Source organism: Gobius niger (assembly GCF_951799975.1).
Source record: "Gobius niger genome assembly, chromosome: 5".
NCBI lineage: Eukaryota > Metazoa > Chordata > Actinopteri > Gobiiformes > Gobiidae > Gobius > Gobius niger.
The window spans coordinates 10257687-10278767 of NC_136856.1; the positions used below are offsets into that span (position 1 = coordinate 10257687).

Consider the following 21081-nt stretch of genomic DNA (forward strand, 5'->3'; position numbering starts at 1 on the left):
CAAGCTTACTTTGCAAATGGTTTAAAGTCGGTGTATGCTTTTAAAACTGCATGAGTATTTGCAATTCAAAGAAGGAATGTAATGCATTATTATTTATAACACAGATGGCGGCTTAGTTAACTGCAGCTGCTTAGACTAACTTTTGGCTCTTGGAGAAGCTAGTGTTTATTTACAATGTTGGCATTGTATTGACTCAACTGATACAGAGATAACGTGTGACCGAGGTGTGGCAGCGGCAGAGAGGTTAGCTCTTGTGTTGCTCAGTGAGGAGGGTATGGTTCAATCCTTGACACAGAAACCATACGGTTGCCTTACCTGCTACTTGCTCTCCTACAGTATCCAAACTCATGCTGCTGTGATTTGAATGAATAGGAGAGTGAATTGTTATTCCTGGTTATCTCGCTAATCCTATCTATGACATTCTCTGACCATTAGCTAAGCTCCAAATACAACCAGGTGGTCAGCACTTAAGTACATTTACTTCAGTACTGTACTTGAGTAGAGTTTTTTGTTGAGAACCAAAAAAAATGGTCAAATGAAAAATGGTCAGATTCACATAGCGCCTTTCTACCTGCTTTAGGTACTTAAAGTGCTTTAAATCAAAGAACCACTCACCCATTCACATGCTCATTCATACACCAGTGCACGTGGACACTGGAGGCAAGGTGGGTGTCTTGCCCAAGGACACAACAACACTAAATTTAAAGGATAAAATAATACGTTCTACTCCACTACAATTCCAAAGTAAAACGTAGAAAGCAACATATTTTGTCTCACGTAAAATCCTCAAGATGCACACTCCAGAGCAGAAGATGGCGCTGTGCTGTTGTACGGTCAATTCCACAGACTCAGGAAAAGAGACGTTTGTCATCCTTGTGGTGCAAACAGGTGGGGAATTTGGGTGTGAGATTTATGTTTTAGAGAGTCAGAGAGTTGATTTATGTTTATTTCCAAACTGGTTTTAACCAAAGGACCTGGCAAACCTTTAAAGGATTTACTGTTTTGCTCTTGGAACTCAATTAAGCACCTTTGAATCTTACGTCTAGAAATTTGTAATACTGTTTTCAATTGAGCTCTCATCACAATTTATGCCTTGTTCCTAATCATCCTAAAATGTTGTCTCTAAACAAAGTAATATCCCCTTTAGGGTGAACATAAGGCTGCGATTAGATGACTCACTGCTGTACATTAGACTTTACAGCTCCATTTAATGACATAAGGCTGCTTGCTTGTTGGCAGGGTTTGGATGCGTGTTAATCACTGGGTAATGGTGTGTTTGTGTCCAGGGGGACGATATTTTGGACCGAAGCTCAGAGCTGATCTACACCGGAGAGCTGTCGTGGATCTATCAGCCGTACGGACGCAGTCAGCAGAGAGTCTTCTTCCTCTTCGACCACCAGCTTGTCCTCTGCAAAAAGGTAATCACTGGCACAGACAGCGCTGTAGGGCTTTGTGGCGCAAGAGGGTTAAATAGATATGTCTTGCCCGTAAATGTGGGAGAACGTTTGTGAATGGTTTTGTTTTCCCCTCATAGGTTTTTAGGTATTTGCATTAACACAAGCCAGTTGGCCAAATGCTTGTAGATTTTTTGGCTGGAGGGATGGGTGGGAAGAGTAGCCAGAATATAATATAATATACTTTAAAGAAGAACTAAATAGCTTGTTTACCTTAATAAATCCTTTTGGTAGTCCCTCTAGGGGTAATTCAAGTGTTAATGGCATGATTGGGGGGTCTTTCATCTCCCCCTGGTGTCTCTGGCCAGAAAACCACACTTGCAACTTTCCCTGCTCCGGGTCGGAGGCCCCAATACACACTAATGGAATTACAAAGAAGAAGCTAACAGGCTAACGGACAAAGCTATCTGTGGGCTAGCACCACTTAAACAGTATTTACAGCTACATTTGAGTGAAAAAAATAATCTCCATTGTATAATTGGATGTACAATATCTTTCTCTCCCTTTGTCTTTTCTGTCAGCGTAGTATTTCCTCTCACGGACAATTAATGAGTAAAAAAACGCAACATGCTACAACACCTGCAGTGGCGCTTTTGGCCTCTAGGGGCATGAGTTACTAAGTACTGCTTTAAAATGGTGTGGAAAATCTTCATATTTCCTTAGAATACACCATGAAAAGATAATGAGAAATAATTCTTACGGCTGTGGGAATCAAATCATTCACTTGGACCAAAGATGCACCAAAGATCCACATTGTAAACGCGATAAAGAAAAACAGACCATGTGCGCTGTTGTGCGTCAAAATACATAGGCTAGCGACTTTTCCTCCCGCATAAACTGTCAGAGGCTAAATTAGCACGTTAGCATTGCCGACCCAAATTGTTCACGTTCCAGCTCTGTCATCGCTTTGAACTCCGACTGAGAAGTGCTTCTTATTAACTCAAGTGAACAATCGGGGTGTGCGGGAGGGTCTGTGCGAGTTAGAAACGCATGAGAGATTTTACTACCTTGAACTTCCACGGTCAAGTTGTGCAGCTTCAAAAAACAATCCAAGAAAAGCAAATTTAACTTTGTTGAATGATTAAGAAAACGTATCAATAGCAATAGCCATCAAACCCACACGAGCTGCGTGTTAGGTGCATGTGATGTCAGTGCCTGGGTAGAGAACATTTCAACACTTAAAGCAGTACTAAGTAACTCTTGCCCCTAGAGGCCATAAGCGCAACTGCAGGTATCGTAGCAAGTTGCGATTTTTTAACTTATTCATTGTCTTGGAGAGTAAATACTACGCTCACAGAAAAGGCGAAGGGAGAGGGGGATATTGTACATCCAATTAGACAATGGAAATAATTTTTTTCACTCAAACTTGGTTGTAAATACTGTTTCAGTGGCGCTAGGCCGCATTTAGCCTGTTAGCTTCTTCTTCCTGATTCCATTAGTGTGAATTGGTGGCTCCTACCCGGTGCAGGGAAAGCTGCAAGTGTGGTTTTCAGGCCAGAGACACAGGGGGAGATGAAAGACCCCCCAATCATCCCATAAAAACTTGTACTACCCCCACAGGGACTACGAATAGGATTTACACGTTACTTAGTACCGCTTTAATAGTCACAGATCTCTCATGTTTTACAGCTGTTTTATTACTAACATGAAATGAGATGAGCTACAGTACAACACTTTACTCATCCAAACATGCAAATAGTTTCTTTAATTACGTCACTTGTGGCAGGATCTAAAAAGGAGACAATGCTTGACTCGATGTCTGTTATAAACCTTACATAACCGTGGATGAGACAGAGCAGGCCTCACTCGAACACTCAGCACCTTTCTCTAAATGTAGCTGTGGTAGTTTGGGCTCTAATGCAGTGACGCTGTGTTCTCCTGTCAGAAAGAGCTTCACGCTTCACCAGACGCAGACACTTAGACATATCCGCGCAGCACACACCGACAGACGCACACCGAGGCTCACAAACACGTTGCGTCATCAAAAATCCATAATTTCAAAACACTAAAGACCAAGACGAACCGTATCAGCCCCGTGTTGAGGCCTGGCAAAAGGAAAACTCAGAATAACTTCAGGACGTCTCACACCGAGGGGATAAGTAGCAAAGTGCTTTTGATAAAGGGTTTTTGTAGAAGGAAAACATCATAAAAGTTTATACACCGAGTCTGTTACCTCCATTATTAATTGTTTCTTTGTATAATTCGAGTATGTTCCTTAAAATCTGTTAAATTATGCTGCTAGATGACAGTGTATCGCTAAATTAATGTCAATGCAATATTTGTATATCGCAAGAATCCACAACATTTGAACATTCACAAAATCAATCTTCCATCCAGCTGATATTTGCAAATTTCTTGTTAGCACGGCCTAAAACAAAAACACATGGTAAAGAGTTTTCGACCCTGAGTAGAATCATATTGTATTTGCTTGCATCCAACATGCTTACTGTGGATGGCTTAAAGGTACTGAAAGAAACATTTAATTAATAGATACCCACCCATTTTACTATAGTATATTGTTTTGTACTTAAAGGGACCATACGGAGTTTAAAAATGTTAAAAATAAGGATGTTCCAACAATGTCCTAATGTGTAGAATGAGCCCAGACCTGTTCACCACAACTGCTTCTAAAATCCTGCACCTGTCACTAACACTGTGTTACTTCGGGCCGAATTGCCGTCATGCACGAGCTTAAAATAGAAGGTGCAGTTACACATATGACCTGAGGTGGCAGTAGTGAGTATAAAATGGCTAACTTGCGTCTAGCCCCTTTAAGAAATTAATAATTTCGTTTTACTGTTTACCACTTACCCCTGCTTTAAAGTAGTACTAAGTAACTTGTGTACCTTAATGAATCCTTTCCTCTGGGGGTAATACAAGTGTTAATGGGATGATTGGGAGGCCTTTCATCTCCCCCTGGTGTCTTTGGCCAGAAGACCACAATTGCAACTCTGCTGCCTACGGGTCGGAGCACCAATACACACTAATGGAATCAAGAAGAAGAAGCTAACAGGCTAACGGGTGATGCTAACTGCGGGCTAGCACCACTTAAACAGTATTTACAGCCAAGTTTGTGTGAAAAAAATGATCTCCATTGTGTAATTGGATGTACTATATCCCTCTGTCCCTTTGTCTTTTCTGTCTGCGTAGTATTTACTCTCACGGATTATTAATAAGTAACAAACAGCAAAATGCTATGACACCTGCAGTGGCGCTTATGGCCTTTAGGGGCATGAGTTACTAAGTACTGCTTTAATTGACCGCATTTTCTCCAGTTCAGCTTTACCCAAATCTAAATGCTGCTTGATTAGAGCTTACAGACTATAGGCCAGAGTAACGCCTCAATTGAAAGCTAAGACTTGTATTTTTTGTCGCGTTGTCGCTGCTTTTTTTTAATCACATTTTTTAGCCGTTTTTGTTGTGTTTTTGTCATGTTTTTTCTGATGTTTTTGTTGCTCCTCTGCCTCTTTTTTGTCACTTTCTTGTCACTTTTTTCATCCTTGTTTTAGCTTTTAGATCTGGGTAAAGCCAAATTGGAGAAAAGGGGTTAGGTTCAGGCGGGGGTTAAGAGGTTAAAGGTGCATTATGCAAGTTTTTATGTGGGGAAAAAAAGACCCTGAGCGGTCAGCATGTCACCTTTACTTTCCATCACAGTGGTCTCTAGGACGCTCAAGGATTCATTGTTTGGAAGGTTTTCACTGCTGATGGACCCTCTCAGCAGAAAACCTACAAAACAATTGATCCTGGTGCGATGTAGAGACCACTGTGATGGAAAGTAAAGGAGCCATGATGACCACTTATACAGAAATAGGTCAAATATGCACAAACATAAACTTTTCTTCCACATGAAAAGTTGCATAATGCCCCTTTAAGTAAAAAACAAAATATGTCATCTTGTATTATTATAAATTATGTCAGAATTTTTCTTTTTTTTTATCTTGGCCTACCCCTAGTAGCATCAGCAATTGCAATTGTGGTTGTAATTGTAATATCAGAAACATCAGTAGCACTTTTTACTCAGATCACTCACTTTTACCTGAATATTCTATGGAGTACCTGTACTTCTACTCCTGATATTATTTCACACAACTTGAAGTCAAGATGCTTTTTGCAGAGTGCATGTTTTGAGCGCATTTCCGCTTTTGCAGGCTGTGAAATAAAAACAGCTCTGAGACACAGATGAATTATAGATTTTCGTCTCTGAACTGAACTTCCGTCTTCAGGATCCTGGCGCTGTGTGTTTATTGGGGAGCCTCGAGGCGAGTTAGCTGCGCGTTGCATGTGGTCTTCCATTCCTCTCCCTCCATCCCTGCCTCTTCCCTCTCCCTTTCTATCTCCCCCATCAGCGGGACGCAGATGCCGAATCGGTTCTGCGCGCTCATTAAAGGCCCAATTCTTTGCGCGTGTCTCCGTCGCTGACCTCCTCGTGCTGCGGACGTTATTTATATCTCCCACGGCAAACCTGAAGATGACGAAGATAAGGATTTAGTGCCTCGAGGAATGACGCAATGTGTGCTGATGTCGGAGACGTAGGCGCAAGTCATATTGAAAAACAGCACGGCGAGAATTAGCAGCCAGCCTTCTCGGTAGCGGTTGTAAATAAGTACAAAGATACAGGCTGTTACCAACTGGGACATTTTTACGTTTTGCCGTGTCACTGAAGGTGCGCAGTTTCCGGACCGTGTAGGGCCTGTGTTTGCATTTTTCCTCCCACATGGAAAATTGGGTCACCTCAGCACTCTGAAAAAAGAATATCTAGATTTGTAAAAATGTCTCAAATTGAGAATAAATAGTTAAGATCTGAATTGTTTTGACGTTTTTGTTACGATTTAGCTTGGCTTTTTTTTAAAGGGACTATACAGAGTTTAAAAATGCAAAAATTATGTATTTTCCTCCCCCTGCATGTTCCAACAATGTCCTAATGTGTAGAATGAGCCCAGACCTGCTCACCACAACTGCCTCTAAAATCCTGCACTGTCACTCAAAACGGTGTTAATTTGGGTCCAAATTGCAGTCATGCACGAGCTTAATATAGAAGGTGCAGTTACACATATGACCTAAGGTGGCAGTAGTGAGTATAAAATGGCGAACTTGTATCTAGCCCCTTTAATATATATTTTTTGACTCATTTCAACACATTCTGTCTGTATTTCAGATTAATTTGTTTGCCAATGGGGTAAGAAAATGTCACTGGACCCATTGGCAGGTTTGCTTTCTTATTGATTACCTCAGTCAAAAATGTCATCAAGCAAATTAAGCTGGGTCCGAACAGGATAGTCTAAATTAGTGAAAACCACTAAAAATAAGATTAACATTCTCAATTAAATTCATAGTTTTTGTTGTGTGGGGCCTGGACTACCCCTGAAAAGTGATTTTAATTTTTTAAGTCTGACATTCCTGGTTTAATAAAGGCAAATTGTCATCATTATTGTTAGTAATAGGTTAAAGCAGTACTAAGTAACTCATGCCCCTAGAGGCCATAAGTACCACTGCAGGTGTCGTAGCATGTTGTGATTTTTTACTCATTAATTGTTGCTGACAGAAAAGACAAAGGGAGAGAGGGATATTGTACATCCAATTACATAATAGAGATATTTTTTTTCACTCAAACTTTGCTGTAAATACTGCTAAAGTGGCGCTAGCTCGTAGTTAGCTTTGCCCATTAGCTTGTTAGCTTCTTCTTCGTGATTCTATTAGTGTGTATCGGTGACTCCGACACGGGGGCAGGAAAGTTGCAATTGTGGTTTTCTGGCCAGAGACACCAGGGGGAGATAAAAGATTAGGTCCATACTGGGGAACTCCCTTCACCCTCTGCACAGTGCTACTACTACACCACTACTACACCAGGGATCTCCAACCAGTAGCTCTCCAGCCCTTTCTAAGCAGCTCACCAAACACGTTCTACATTTCCACTTACGCTTGATAACTCACATTTTGGGTGCGTTTTCTTTTTGTTCTGAACATGCTGAAGTATTTGGGTCAATATAGTAAAGTATAAGGACAAAAACTCAAGTCATTTTCTTGGCTACAATTTCTCTGGGGTCGCATTTTACACAAGTGTCTTCGTAGCGTATGTTGCTCTCTGATGGTTTTGTTGCTTAAAAGTATCTTCCTGGGTAAAAAAAGTATTAGACTGCACTGTTCCTCTGTCTGAGACCACCTTGGACTATTCACACACCGGCTCTATTTTAACCTTTTCTCTAGTTCGGCTTTACCCAAATCCAAAAGTTTCTCAACTGGACCAATTCTCACTTGAAAGCAAAGACCTACAATCCTGATCTAAACGGATCCTTTTCCTGGCATTGTTGTCGTGTTCTTGTCACCTTTGAGTTGCTTTCATCACTTTTTTTGTCCTTTTTCGTTGCCCTTTTTTCATCAAATGTATGTCACATTTTCATCACATTTGTGCCTTTATATTTGGGTAATAAAATTTGCTTGGTTGCGGTGGGGGTGACAGAGGTGACGTTTCTGAAGTATGCTCCCTGTGGCACCTTATTACTGCTTTTATTATTGATGCTTGTGTTTTTGTACTTAATGTATCAAGATATTTATAGGAGCAGCAGCAACTGAGTAATTTCCCTGGAGGATTAGTCAAATATTCTGATTCTGTGTCTGGTACCACCAGCGATACCTGTACTACAGTTTTAGAAACACTGCATATGGAGGTCTAGCCCTCTTACTTCTCCAAACAAGCAATTATACAGTAAAGGTTTTGTCGTGGATTTTTAGTTGTGAGGATTGAATGGCAACATTACAGTATAATGTATATTCAATTACTCCAAAAGAATAGCCCCTGATTCACTTGTATACAGCTTTAATTTACAAGTATTCTTCTTCCTGCTCTTGTCGCGGGCCATTTATTGTGACAGATTTATTTCCTAAACTTGGCATCTCTCTGTGTTGCTGGATTGTAATTTTGATATTGCAGCCAGCAGCTTGTGTAAGTCTCGTACTATAGGATATATAGACCGAGTTTTCACGCACTTATCTCTTTCTCTATCCCCGCAGGATCTGATACGCCGGGACATCCTGTACTACAAAGGCCGCATCGACATGGACCGCTACGAGGTGCGGGACGCGATAGACGGCCGCGACGACGACTTCAACGTGAGTGTGAAGAACGCGTTTAAACTGTGCAACAAGGACAGCGAGGAGCTCCACATCTTTCTGGCCAAGAAACCCGAGGAGAAGATCCGCTGGCTCAGGGCCTTCCACGAGGAGCGGAAGATGGTGCTCGAAGACGAGAAAATCGGTTTGTCACGCTGCATTTTTCTACCTTTGCACATTGTTTCAATTTGTATATATTATGAGACCTCGCACAGTTGTTTAGGCCCGTGGATCTGCAACATGTTCTGCTCTCTTGCGGCGAAAAGGAAAAACCTATTCTGTCTGCTTTGGCTGTTGATTACTGGCATAAAAGTGAGGAAAACACTTAGTGAAGTTTTCCTTCACTTAATGTCTGCACCTAATTTATCATTTGAAAGCGCCTGTATTACTGTCTTGGGGTGTAATGCGCGAGTCAAATGTAGATATGACTCTGCTGCTAATCTACTTTTGCTTGTGCTACTCATTTTGCACATGAGTAATGCTTGAGGAAATTGCCCTATTAATTTGTTAGAAAAAATGCCCGAAATTGCTTATTTTTTGGAGATTAACAAAATAATCAGTCTCAGATTCTTTCTGAGCTCATCTGGCTTATCATTGTCTTAGTTGAGTGCTGTCTTGGTTTATTTATGGTTTGTGTCTGGTTTAGTTGACCTCCGACCTCTAGTTCTTGTTCAGACCGAGTCTTTTGCTTGATATTTGTGCATAATTGCTCTTTTTGTGTGGTGTTTCTGTACTTTCCATCATGGTGGACTCTACAGCACTCCAGGATAAATTGTTTTGTTAGTTTTTTTTGGTGAGAGGGCTCATTCACAGTGAAAACCTACCAAAAACTCTAAAAACAATTGATCCTGGAGAACCACTCATACAGCCCTTGGGTCACTGAAGGATTTTTCTTTTTTTCCACATAAAAAAGTTCCATAATGGACCTTTTAAGGAGAACTAACATTAATTGTCCGTGAGAGTAAATACTACGCTGACAGAAAAGACAAAGGGAGAGAGGGATATTGTACATTGTGCCACAACTCAATGACACAGTGGAGATAATTAATTTTTTTACTCAATCTTGGCTGTTAACACTGCTAAAGAGGTGCTAGCCCGCAGTTAGCTTTGCCTGTTAGCATGTTAGCTTCTTCTTCGTGATTCCATTAGTGTGTATTGGTGGCTCCGGGTCAAAGCAGGGAAAGCTGCCAGTGTGGTTTTCTTGACAGAGACACGGGAGATGAAATAACCCCCAATCATCCCATTATCACTTGTATTACCCCCAAAGGGACTACGAAAAGGATTTATTAAGGTAAACAAGTTACTTCTTTAAAGCTAGTTTAGAAACCACAAGGAGAAAATTAGATTTGCTCCTTTGTTTTCTTTTCTTATTCCATTTTTTTTACATTGTTGCAGATTGCATATTTGCATATTTTACATGCTACACACACTCCTATATAACGTAATATTATCAAGCTTGTCCTGAGTAGAGCAGGGCAGAGCAGGCTTGCATGTTTAATATTCCCAGAGAACTAAAATCCATTCCTAAATGAGTTCTGGTTTTGTTGTATTCAGGGCCTTCCATGACGAGAGAAAGATGGTGCTGGACCATGAGAAAATCAGTTTGTCATGCAGCATTTGAGAAATTGCTACACATTTTATGTTACATAAACACTGACTATTCTGACTCAACTATGTCAGACTCAACTTTTATGTTCTGTACTGGTTTAGTCCAATCTTCGTATTGGTTTAGTCTTTCTCTGGCGCTTTATCTTAGTTTTTCACTGATTTAATCTTCATTTTGACCTATATGTTGACAAAGCATTTCACATGGAAAGGAAGGCGCCGTAAGTGATGAAAAAAATCGGTTTGTCACACGCCATATCTCACCTCAACATAAACAACCACCCTGGGGTTACACGTCGTTTACTTTCTGCATGCTGCGCTGCACAACTGGTTACGCAAGTGATGTGAAGTGTGTAGTAGTTTACACAGGTGGTAGTTCTAACAACATACTGAAACACTCGAGGCAAACAGCGCACAGAAGGCATCGTCCATTCAATTGTTTGGTCCGGTCATGTGGGACCATTGTACTGCTTTGTTTTGAAGGATTGTGGGAATTATCTTTCTCCTGTATATCCTGGCTTCCATAATGTGCAATTATCTTAACATGTAAAATGATAATAAGGTGCTATTTCAATTAGATGTGTTTTTTTAGTTTAATACCAAGTTTACAGAGCACATTTTAAACGCACCCAGAAGGATCAAAAAAAGAGAGAATTACTAGAAAACAGATCAAATCAATAAAAACATCAACATAAAATTCATAAATTACAGTAAAAGACAAGAGTGCAGATAAAATACTTTCAGTCATATGCATGGGCAAAAAGAACTGTTTTCAGCCTGGATTTGAACATTGTCAGAGTTGAGGCCTGTCTCACATCCTCATGAAGACTGTTCCAGATTTTAGCTGCAGGAAACTGAAATGCAGCCTCACTGTGTTTATTATTGACTCTGGGAACCACCAGGAGAGAGTGAGAACACGTTTGAAGAAGTCTCAAATACACGGTTAGGATTTCTGTATATACCGTATTTTCCGGACTATAAGTCGCTCCGGAGTATAAGTTGCACCAGCCAACCCTGATGCACCAGCCATCGAGCTTTTAGCCTGCCACTAGCTAGTTTTGTTTACTTCATTGCAGTAAGAGTAACCTCTGCTTTTCGCCAGTTCCGCACAAGTTTCTCGCTCACTCCAAACTTTCTTTCTGCTGATCGATTGCCTTTTATCTGCTACGTATTTCACTACTTGCAGCTTGTAATCTGCAGAATATGATTATCTTTTTTTTTTTAACAGATACTGCTACACAAGCCTAGAGCGCCCTCTAGAAGCTGTTAGTGTGATAATAACAAACATGTGAAATTATATATTTTGATATATAAGTCTCACCTGAGTATATATATATATATATATAGATATATATATAGTCCGGAAAATACGGTACATTACTAACACTCTATCGAGACAAGATATTTTGTTGCGTGCTGAGGACATTATGACACAACAACGGCTGCTTTTCTATTCCGATTATTGCAACCATTACAAATAGTAATTTTGATTCTATTACGATTAATCTTGTGACCCTATTTGTCATTTTTTAGTTTTATTACATAATGCTGTAGTTCAGTAAATCTGTAACTTTCCACACCTCCTAAAACGGTTGTTGTTTTCGAGTGCCATCAGATCAAAACCAGTCCATTAACAACCCTTGACCAAAATATTGCTAAACAAGAACTAACCCAAAGTACAACAAAAACAAAAACCTCAAAATTATATAAAAGCACACCGTGTAGAATTTTACTTATAAATAAAATATAAATACTAGCATTTGTGTTATGATAGATCATTCATCATTGAAAAATTACATCATAAATGTACAAACAAACATGTGTTTTTGCTCAGTTTTTTTTCTTTCTCAACTTTACCGGGTGTGGGTACGTCTCCAGCTCGTCTCCATGGAGATGTGGCTAAAGGCAGTAGAATTTGAGATTAAAATAGGCTAGGTCCTCATCCAAATCTATTCTTTGATTATTCCCTGCAGTAATAGTATTTTTCTGTGTCGAGCTGGTCAATAGCAGCATGTTTTGCGCTAATGCCAACAGTATAGTCCAAAATGTTACGCAGTGTCCCTTTAATGTAGCAGCTTATCTCATCCTCAATGTTTTGTTTCGTTCAGGTTTTGAGATCTCCGAGTACCAGAAGCGGCAGGCGGCCCTGACAGTGCGAAAGGTGACCAAACAGAAAGGTGAGGCAACAAGAAGATATCAGGTGAATTCCCTCTTTCGTTTTCCTTTGGCCGGTCTGCTCTGTCTTCTCATCGCTGTTTACTCCCCCCCTTTTAATTTCTTACTACTCACTTTGTTTTATGAATGGGTTTATTAGATCAGCCTCGCGCTCTGTAAGCTATAGCCAAGTCGAGCCGCTTTATGTCTTCCAAGCTTTTATTGCCGCATTTTAAGTTAATTGTCTGTCGGTGCACACACGAGTATTGTAATAGCCACAAGGCAGCTGTTAAGCATCAATGAAAAGACAGAGGGATTTTTGCATGTTTTCAGTTTAAAGAGTTGCACCAGCGAGAGGCATGTGGGTCTCGTGTCGCACTTGTTTTAACAAATGGGAAGCTATTTGTGCAGCGTTTTCTATGTACTGAATAAAAGCGGTTGAGGTCATTTCCATTACAGGCCCTTGTTGATTTCTTACGTTACCAACAGGTTACAGTCACAGGCCTTTAGTATGATGAAGTACAGCACATGCTTGAGCTTCCTCGCTAGTCTTTCGTTTCTTGTCACTTAATGTTTAGTTATTTTTTAAAGCGGCAATTTGAATTGTTTGCACTTGCTCATATTCACCATAAAAAGCAAACCTCAGTGTTGGTTTTATGTTGATTGACCAGGCCTCAAACAAGTCTATAATGTTTACGAAATCGAATCTAAGTATTGTAAACTCACCTGGCCCAAGTGGTTAGTGAGGGTAAAAGTCAATCAAATTATTGTTGTACATATAGCACAATATCACCACAGACATTGCCTTACATGGCTGAACAATTATTACTGATTTATAGAATAGAACAGATACACTTCATTGTGTTTATTACCATGCACAATAATGGCAGATATTTGCCTTTGATTTGCTCACACACTCATTCAATACAATTTAAAATGCATAGTAATACATTTGAAATTTATGTTCAAGGAATAGGTCACCATTTTTCCATGTGTTCTTACCTGAGCTTAGACAAGTTGATGCGTACCTGTCTGGTCTTTGTGCGTGCGCTCAGTCAAGCAAAAAGACCAAAGATGTTGGTAGCATTTAGCCTCTCCTCCTCTCCTCTATGGGGCCAAATAATAAGCGCAGTAACCTTCACTTTACTGCCTTACAATATAGTTCCCCTTTTTTATCCGCACAGAAAATCGGCATGTTTGTGTAGACACGTAATCATACTAAAATAGGGGAAACGTGGAAGAGCTTGGTCGCTTCCAACTTCACCCCCGTTTGGTTCCATAGAGGAGAGGAGGAGAGGCTAAATGCTAACAAGATCATAGGTCTTTTTGCATGACTGAGGGCACGCACACAGACCAGGCAGGTACACATCAACTCGTCTAAGCTAAGGTAAGAACATTATCTTTGTATGCAAAAACGGTGGCCTATTCCTTTAAAATCTGAACGGAACAGACTGAGCAACAGTAGGGGTTGCAGCTTATTCTTGCATACATTTTTCTTAGCACAAGGAAGTCTGTATCTCTGTCCTGATGGAAGGAGCTTGTGTTACTATAGTCATACTAGCCAAAATAGTGCTAATATCAAGCTCATATGGGGACAGTGAAACTTTGAAAGTAATGCTGTGACCGCTTGTATCGGTACAAACATCATTTTATTGTTTTAGAAATGACCTGTGATGACTGTCAAAGAGCTAAAACTGCATTTATGGCCCTAGCTGTTATCTGTTAGCTGCTGTTTTGAGATCTTTAGGGAGATACAGCTAATTATTCATGACATAATGTGCATTTTGTAGGGATTTTGTAAACACTGTGTGACCTCAACACCCTGCCGCTGCCTCAGTAACAGAAAACGCTGTCGGACCAGTTTATTTTCCTGACGAAGCAAGACAGACAGGGGACCCACATGTCAAATCTGCTGATGCGACCCTTTAAGTTTTAGCCATCGTTAGTGTTAGACTAGTTACATTTACCATTACTGGTGTTTTTCCTCCACTTAAAGCATGTCCATGATCCATAATTCAAAAATATTGATGAACCTATTTACCGCTGTTCTTTCACGTTAGGATACCCGATACTTTATCAGTGTCACGTGTTTTGTGTTTATGACTGTGCTGTAAGAGTACATGGCTGGCACAAGGTGAAGTACTCTCTTGAATTTCAGATTCATTTGTAGATTTCATCTTGAGAAAGAGGGCCATGTTGTATGGACATGGTTTGAAAATGATAAAGGTATATCCCACTAGCATTCGACTCTAGAGCTAGCACAATAAGATGCCATGGCAACTGCTTAGCGCCATTGAAAAGACTGTGAAAAAAAAAAAAAACATTATAAAAAACCTGGCAACATAGCATGCAGTCACTCGCCCATCTGTTTACAAGCATTATCTCGACAATCCAAGACCAACAGGTTTCACAAATACAAATAGATGTCACCCTTTTTCGACACAGTGGTTGGCAAAATGTCCCTCACAAGATGCCATGGCAACTTCCTGAGTATCTCATCCTCCAAATATTGACTAGCCTATTACTGTGATGCTTGTAGACTCGTAGCTAAAGGACATCGTAGAGTGTAGCTGGGCGCACATGAACGGCTTTCTGTTGCCTCTCCGCTCGTGTCTTCTCAAGTGTCCAAGGTGCTTTTCAAACAGACCACAACAAACATTAATCAACGAGTCCCAGCAGAGCAGAGGTGGGATGAGTAGACAAAAAAATGTGTCAGAGTAACAGGAGAGGATTTTTCAGTATGCTACTCAGTTAGAAGGCACAAAAAAAATAGCCTTTGGTGAGATTATTTAAGTCCTTAGAATGAGCGAATGGATTATGGAGTGTGTAATAAAGAGCATAATACTTAAACCAAAAAGCAATGCAGAGAAAACACTGAATATAAAAGAAAAACCTTATAGGCATTGGAAACAAGAAACATTCAAGACTTGTTAACAAAATTGACATATAGTGTTAAAAAGACACTCAAATACTATGTGCCTGTGAATGTGTTTGAAATCAATAGACTGTATATAACTCAAAGGAAGGAAGTAAACGCATGTTGCCCTAAAACTGTAAGTTTAATTGATTTAGACATACCATGCACAATTGAGATTTTAAAACATGATTTGTAATTTAAAGTAATGTATTACCCTGCAACAAACACTATACAAGTAAAAATTGCTTCTTGTTTATTGCTTATATTCACTACCACTCAATAGTTTGGGGTCACTTTAAATTTCCTTATGTTTTAAATAAAGCTTTTTTTCAATGAGGATAACATTAAAATAACCAGAAATACAGTTTTTTAACGTTGTGAATTCTACTCTAGCTGGAAACGGCTGATTTTTGATGCAACACCTACATGAGTGTGTAGAGGCGCATTTCTGGCAACCTGCTAGCACTGCTGAAAACTGTTATGCTGATTAGAGATGCTACAAAACTGGCCCGGGTGACTCCAAACTTCAAGGGATATTTCAGGATTTTTGACATAGGGCCTCATTTCCTCGTTATCCAGAGTGTTGTTGATTTCTGGTGCTAGGCTAGTGCTAGGCTAGTGCATGTCTATGGTAACTGGTAGCCTGCATTGAAAACAGTCTGACCCAAGCACAGTGAGGCAAATCACTTCTAACAAGAGACTATCGATATAAATGTCTGTGTTGACTGAATAATTATTTAAATAAAAGCATTTTGCATTTAAAAGCAGCATCAGCCTCCTGGTTGTAAGCTACGCAGCGGCGGAGTGATCTGCTAGGTTACCGGATCTACAGTAGTTTGTTTACCTGCGTCTGGCATTGCTACACGTGGAATTCACAAAGGAGTTTTCTACAAATGATAACGTTTGGAGGACAACCCCATGATTTTGAAGAGATTTTAATGCAGGCTACTAGTTACCATAGACATGCGCTAGCCTAGCACTAGCCTAGCACCACTAAACTCTTCAAAAATAAGGACTGTCTGAATTTAAAAAAATAATAAAAAATCTCCATAAATCAACAACACTCTGGATAACTAGGAAATGAGGCCCTATGTAAAAAATCCGGAAATATCCCTTTAAAGCCCTTAATAAATCTGCATCCTTCACTCAAGCATGTGTAGCATAATACTAGTAGATTTTCAATTAGAGAACATTAAAAGCTAAAAAAAAAAAAAAAAAGTACATTTTGCTCATCTCTCCCCTTGAAGTCGTGAATGCACATTGCCAAAATGCAATAGAGAAAATGTTAGTAATGTAACTACTACCCACCTCGGCGCCTGTGACTAAAACGTTTGCTGTATCATTGTCTCCATTTGTCTGCCACAGTTTGATTGAAAAGCCTCTTGTGTCATCGCTAGAGCTGAATTTCACTCTTCCGTCTATAATTCAGCTGCCATCATACGACCATAGTGTCTCATAGTGAAGGTTTCGATGTAGAAATGTACAGTAGATCATCGTAAACATCGACGTGCTTGTTTTCTCTGTGGGGCATGATTCAGTGTTGTCTTTGGACCTGTTTCACAAAGCAGGTTCAACCAACTCAGAGCTAAAATCGCAGCCTTGTGCACTGTCAGGGCTTAGAGTGAAGAACATGATAAATAGGTCCAATGAAAATAAACGTCTTCTCCGTGACAATGGTGAGCAAAAGGAGGAAGCCATGTTGGAGGAGATATTCGGTATCACAACTGAAGAAGCAATATAAATATACAGCTTTTAGGATAGGTTTAGGATACACCAGTAATTATACAATGTAATTTAATTGTATGACCTGTCTAATTGCATTCGAAAATAATATAAATTGTATTGGAAAGGGGTGTGTGGGTCGCCAATGCCAATACAAAAGGAGTACATTGCTCTTTGCTGTTTTAGGAGCTTTCCCTGTCCTTATAACCTTTGGAGTTTGCACATCGAAACTCGGGACAGGGATTTCTATCACCTTGTTAAGTCTTGGTGCATCGCTGGGACTTTCCAGTCAGCATAATGTTAATGCCACCAGGGCAATGTTTCAAGAGCAGTGGGCGATCACACTGCGGAACCCGGAGACCCCTCTCCAGATATTGAGCCGGGATTCTCGTCTGGAGCTTGGGGAGGGGGGGGGGGGATTTGCCTTTTAGCGACCTGTTTTTTGCAGGGCTTTAGACTTTCTTTTCGCCTTTGGTGCTAAAATATAGTTTCATTTCCATAGCTGCTCTGTAGAAAAGTGCTTGACAAATGTAAAAGTGGTATAGAGTTAGCTAGTGTCAGAAGTGGATAGAGTACTGTATATTAAAGTATTTGCTTAACCTCTTAACTTATTGACTGCCAATGACGTCGATAGATGTAAATTGAAATCAGAACATTGACTGCCAATGACGTCTATAGACGTCAATTAGGTTTTTCAATGGGAACAGCTGCAGCAAATACTTGAGCATGTCTGGTGTTAAAATCTTAGTTGTGCTACCTAATGCTGCCACCTAGTGACTCAATGAGTCATTGGTCTTTCGTTTTCTCAGCTTTTTGGTCAGAAAACAGCATTTTGGATTATTTAACTTTACAATTACTAAAGAATGGAAAGAGGTACAAACAAACTTTTTTTGGATGAAAGAAGAGAGTCTAATCTTTCTTTTGGTGGGTTTCGTGTTGACATAGACCTAGACCTACATTTTCTGTGGGTATTGAAAAAACTGTCAAAATCCTGAAAAACCTCTGACAGTGGGGAGCTGGCAGTCAATGAGTTAAGAGCTTAACCGAGCGCATATTCTCCAGTTCGGCTCTACCCAAATCTAAAAGCTTCTCGACTGGAGATTTACAACATATAGGCCAGTCTAACACCACATTTGAAAGCCAAGACCTTTTGCGTGGCCACCGCGTTTTTGCTGTGTTTTCGACTCTTTTTCGTCTTGTATTCAGTTTTTTTTGTCGTCATTATTCTTGCTTTCTTGATCTTTTTTCTTCCTTGCTTCTTGACCCCTGTCATTTTTTAGCCGTGTTTTTGTCGCTTGTTCTTCCAACACGTTTTTGTTGCTTCCAATGTCAACATATTTCAGTGCAGTTTTAGTTTGAGTCTTTTGACGAAAATGTAATTTAATTTTAGTCCAGCAATTCTCTTCAATTTTAGTCTAAATTTTGTCAAATTTAAGACAAGTTTAGTCGACTTTGCATGTATGATATTTATTATAATAAAGGTCCGCTGCTTCATGGAGCATGAACAAATCTCAGAGCTGTTCCTTTGGTAGAGAATTTAAATTGAGGCTCTTTCAGACTGTCAGTGGACAGTTAGGGTGATTTAGTCTCTTCTTTTCATTTTTATGTAGTCTTATTTTAGTTGACGAATATATCTGGAAATTTTAGTGACAGTTTTAGTCTTATACACAACTTTAAATTTAGTTTTAGTCCAATTTTAGTTGGCAAAAATATTGCTAAAGTTATGACTAGTTGACAAAATTAACACTGGTTGCTTCTTTGCCACTTTTGTGTGGCTCTTTTTTATTTCTTTTTCCTCACTTTTTCATTGTGTTTTTGTCGCTCTTCTGTTGTGTTTTCATCCTCGTTTTCGGCACTGTTTTTGACGCCTTTTTTCAAGAAGCTTTAAGATTTGGGTAACGTCGAACTGGAGAACACATGCTCAGTTCAGGTGGAGGTAAAGAGGTTAAGTTGTTTTAAAAGTATTTTACTCAAGTAAGGACTAACTAGTCATTAAAAGTCAAGTAAAAGTAAAACAAAAGCACTTGATGAAATAGGACTCGAGTACAAACAGTTTGATTGTAAAAGTCTGATTTATGTTTTAGCGTTTATATAGCAGAACCGCCAAAACATAAGGACAAACATTTACAAAGAATCGATGATAAAAAATAGACTTTTACTCAAGGCGTTCCTTCAAAATAATGTCACTCGAGTGTGTCAAATCTACTCCAAAAGGCTACTTCTAAAAGTTACTGCAGTAAATGTAGAAATATGGGTTCGTCAAGGATAAAGCCGTTTCCATGGTTTTGTACTCTGAGTTTTAAGTTCAATCTGCTCGCTCAAACAGGTCCTGTGTACATGCTGTGGATTTTAAACTGACGATGTTTCTTCTGCCGTTCTCCTTTCTCTTCTTTCTGCTTTTTTTTTTTTTGCCCCGATGCCCCCCGCTCTTGCCCCCCGCCCCCTCACGGCCCCCCCACTGTGTGTTTTTTTTCGGCACCTGCCCCTTCCCCCCACCCCCTTTTTTTCTTCCCCAGGTGTAAACCGGTGCACGCCCCCCTCGTACCCGCCCCCCCAGGACCCCCTCAGCGCGGGGCAGTACGACGTTTTACCCGAGGACATGGCACAAGGAGAGGTTTATGAATTCAGTCAATCCAAAAGAGGCCAGGCACCATTCTGGCAAAATTTTAGTAGATTAGCCCCATTTAAGAAATAAAGACTCCTCCTCTCCTTCTTCTTCTACTTCTACTTCTTCTTCTTCTTCTCCTTCTTCTTCTTCTTCTTGGACCAGCTATTTTTCTTAGAAGCACTAAACACTGGATCATCTTGTTCTCTACTACCCCCCCCCTCCCCCTCCCCAATGAAGAATAACTCTCCCACATTTACAACAACAAAAAAACGGACTCTGAAGTTCAAGGACTAAAAGAAGCGCGGGAGAAGGAAGCAGCGAATGGAGTTTACCAACAGAGGAATATTATGAAACTTTCAGATATGTTAGAAAAGTTCTTATAGTTACAAACTCTCTACTGTATTCCCATTTTGTTTTTGTTTTTTTTAAGTTTTGAAGCTCAAGTCTGTCTGAATGTCCGGGAGATCGTGGCGGTTTTATTTCACTTTTCTTTTTTTTTCGGTTTCGTCATCTGGGATAGAAATTCCACCCTGCAGGGCCTCTGTTGTTAAGTGTATGACTGTGTCCCCAAAAAATGCTAACGATACGTGCTGCTATGTTGAGATTGCGTGAATGTTATCGGATCGCCATGCCTCGTGTGTGGCGCATGTGAAGGACCAAGTGATGCGCTCGGAAAGTTCAATCCATCTAGTTATAGGCCAGTATTCTATATCCACATATCTTATTTTCTCTCTATGCTTGAATTTGTGTGCAGCTAAGCCCGGAAATGTTTATACACAGGCTAAAATTGATTTATTTATCAACCCAATTTCACAAAGCAATGTTGGCGATGTCTATCTTTTTGCAACACTTTGGATAAATCTGCAGTTTCTTCATAATCGCTTTCAAATAATTCAAGCACCCCGTTTTGGGCTGTGATGTGAACATTTTGGACTTAGCTGATACTTTCTGGATATACGTCGTAGTAGCAGCCGTGGCCTAGTATTTTTGTTTCTGTCTCTTTTCCACCTGCTCGCCCCGAATGACTCAGTGCTGCTGCTTCATCCTTTTGGATCCTCGCCATTGGCCATGATACATACAGGTCAGGGAACAAATCGATACCGGGCGCATCAATAGAATATTTACATCTTTTCACCGAGCGCTTTTGACAGGGTATTAAGCGCTTAGGCAGGCTACGCTTCAACTTTTTGTGTGTGCGTGCGTTTGTGTGTGCGAGTCTGCGATGCGTCTCTCTCTTCCTACATCCCTAGAGACCACCCCTGTAGCACTGTGCTGGTACTCATTGGCTCTCGCTGTATTTCTTATTTTATTTTTTCTTTGGAAAGCGCCACCAAATAATCCTACCTCCAGAAATCCCCCCACTTTAGCAGAAGGCGATGCTGATGCATTGGCTAACGTCTAGAGGTAATATTTCATTCTTTGTTTCACGTCAGCTGTAGAAATGCCAGCCCTGGTTGACTTAATTATTTCTGCTCCCTTTGTGTAAGGGAAAAAAATGAAAAAAAGGCAGAGCG

The 21081-nt window shown here is 40.1% G+C and overlaps 1 protein-coding gene across 5 annotated transcripts in view; it reads left to right on the top strand.

Annotated features, from left to right (window-relative positions):
- Positions 1 to 20127, top strand: part of arhgef9a (Cdc42 guanine nucleotide exchange factor (GEF) 9a) — an 85082-nt gene extending 64955 nt beyond the window's left edge. For 4 of the 5 annotated variants that reach the window (XM_079556177.1, XM_079556176.1, XM_079556180.1 and 1 more), the window contains 4 exons: positions 1287 to 1418; positions 8463 to 8706; positions 12275 to 12343; positions 19476 to 20127. In XM_079556177.1, coding sequence (XP_079412303.1) covers positions 1287 to 1418; positions 8463 to 8706; positions 12275 to 12343; positions 19476 to 19654 — 624 coding nt within the window. In that variant the 3' untranslated portion in view covers positions 19655 to 20127. The remainder of the gene's footprint in view (positions 1 to 1286; positions 1419 to 8462; positions 8707 to 12274; positions 12344 to 19475) is intronic. The other variant, XM_079556178.1, reaches the window with a different exon arrangement.
- Positions 20128 to 21081: the final 954 nt, after the last annotated feature.